Source organism: Fusarium mangiferae (genome assembly GCF_900044065.1).
Source record: "Fusarium mangiferae strain MRC7560 genome assembly, contig: FMAN_scaffold164, whole genome shotgun sequence".
In the NCBI taxonomy this organism is placed as follows: domain Eukaryota; kingdom Fungi; phylum Ascomycota; class Sordariomycetes; order Hypocreales; family Nectriaceae; genus Fusarium; species Fusarium mangiferae.
In genome coordinates, this window is record NW_024574084.1 from 1 (window position 1) to 1492 (window position 1492).

General features: G+C 55.6%; 1 protein-coding gene across 1 annotated transcript; it reads left to right on the forward strand.

Annotated features, from left to right (window-relative positions):
- Positions 1-56: 56 nt before the first annotated feature.
- Positions 57-833, forward strand: FMAN_14307 (uncharacterized protein; the record flags this gene model as incomplete). The annotated part of the gene is made up of 1 exon (XM_041826372.1): positions 57-833. The coding sequence occupies one exon, from the start codon at positions 57-59 to the stop codon at positions 831-833; it is 777 nt and encodes a 258-aa protein (XP_041691660.1).
- Positions 834-1492: the final 659 nt, after the last annotated feature.

A 1492-nucleotide genomic window follows, 5' to 3' on the forward strand; every position in this document is an offset into this window, starting at 1 on the left:
GATGGAGTCAGCCTAACAGAGACACGCCATCGAGCAATCAACATCTCATACAAAGAATGAACAAGGCCTTACACCAGTCGATGAGAGCTATACTGCCCGTCTGGAAAACGACGCCCACCACCATCCTCCACCACGAGAGCGGGATACCGCCAGTTGATCAACTCTTGGAAAAACGGCGATGGAGATTCTCGGCGCGGCTCAAATCACTCGACGACGCCCATCCTCTTGTGCGGCGAATGTTGCCACCCCGTCAACCCATCTACCATGATCTCATCAAACGAAGGTATCAGCAGGCAGAAAGTAGATTTAGAACACGTCTCCGACGTACAGATGAGCATCTTGCATCTTGCACCCGCCCTAAGCTCCTCCAGAAACGCTTCCAGCAGGAAGAGATACCACCGTTGCAAACAGCATCAAGGGAGAAGACAGCCGAGACTTTCCTCCGCTGGGTCAAGTCGCTCGACGCGCTCACCTTGGTCGTCTACTCGGACGGCTCTCTGTCCGAGAAAGGGGTTGCCAGCTACGGCTTTACCATTCACCAGGACAACTTGCCTGTCTTTGACGGATCAGGCCGCCTCGGACCAGCTGAAGTCTTTGATGCCGAAGCTAGAGGAGCATTAGAAGGCCTCAAGGCTGCCCTAAGGCTGCGAGAATCAGCAACGCAAAACATAATCATATGCCTAGACAACCTCGCGGCCGCAACATGCTTGCGAGGCACACCATCCGACTCTTCTCAAGACGTCTTCCCTGAGTTCCAGGCTCTAGCGACATTGCACGGGTCTGCGCACGTACGATGGGTGCCGGGACACACCGACATACCTGGCAATGAATAGGCCGATCGACTGGCGAAAGCAGCATCTTTAATGTCCGAGCCAAAAGACGCACGACCAACCCTGGCGTTCTTGCGGAAGGTCGCAAGACAGAAGCTAAAAGAAGCATTCGAGGCATGGTGGTCCACTGCCGCTCCTGAGCAGTACAAGAGACTCAATCTCAAGGCGACCACAGGCTGTCCGCCGGAGCTGTCGCTCCCGCGGGCAGCCTTGCACCATCTGCTGGCAGCGAGGTCCCTTCACGGGGACTTCGCCGCATATCACGAAAGATTCGACCATGGCGATGCACGCCTGCTCTGCTCCTGCAACCGACGCAAGGCACCGGACCACATCTTCTACTGTCGGAAAGTACCGCCGCGCCACCGGATGAGGCTTGCACCCTCACCGAATGCAGCGGTCAACCTCGCAATAGGAAGAGACTTCACCAAGTTTGTCAACTTGTCCAAGAACAGCGCGTTCTTTGGAAAGATCTGCCCTCGCTACTAGGCGATCCCAGCCCACGATGCACTCGCATCTCCTCGCATCTCCTCTCATCTCTCCTTCTATATGTATTTCTTCTGTTACCTTTTCTCCTTTCTTACTCATTCACGGCCAGACGAAGGGTGTCACCGCGCCCTCCATTTGGCCGTGAACATCTTGCGACAGCCTCGAGCTGCCGCGTG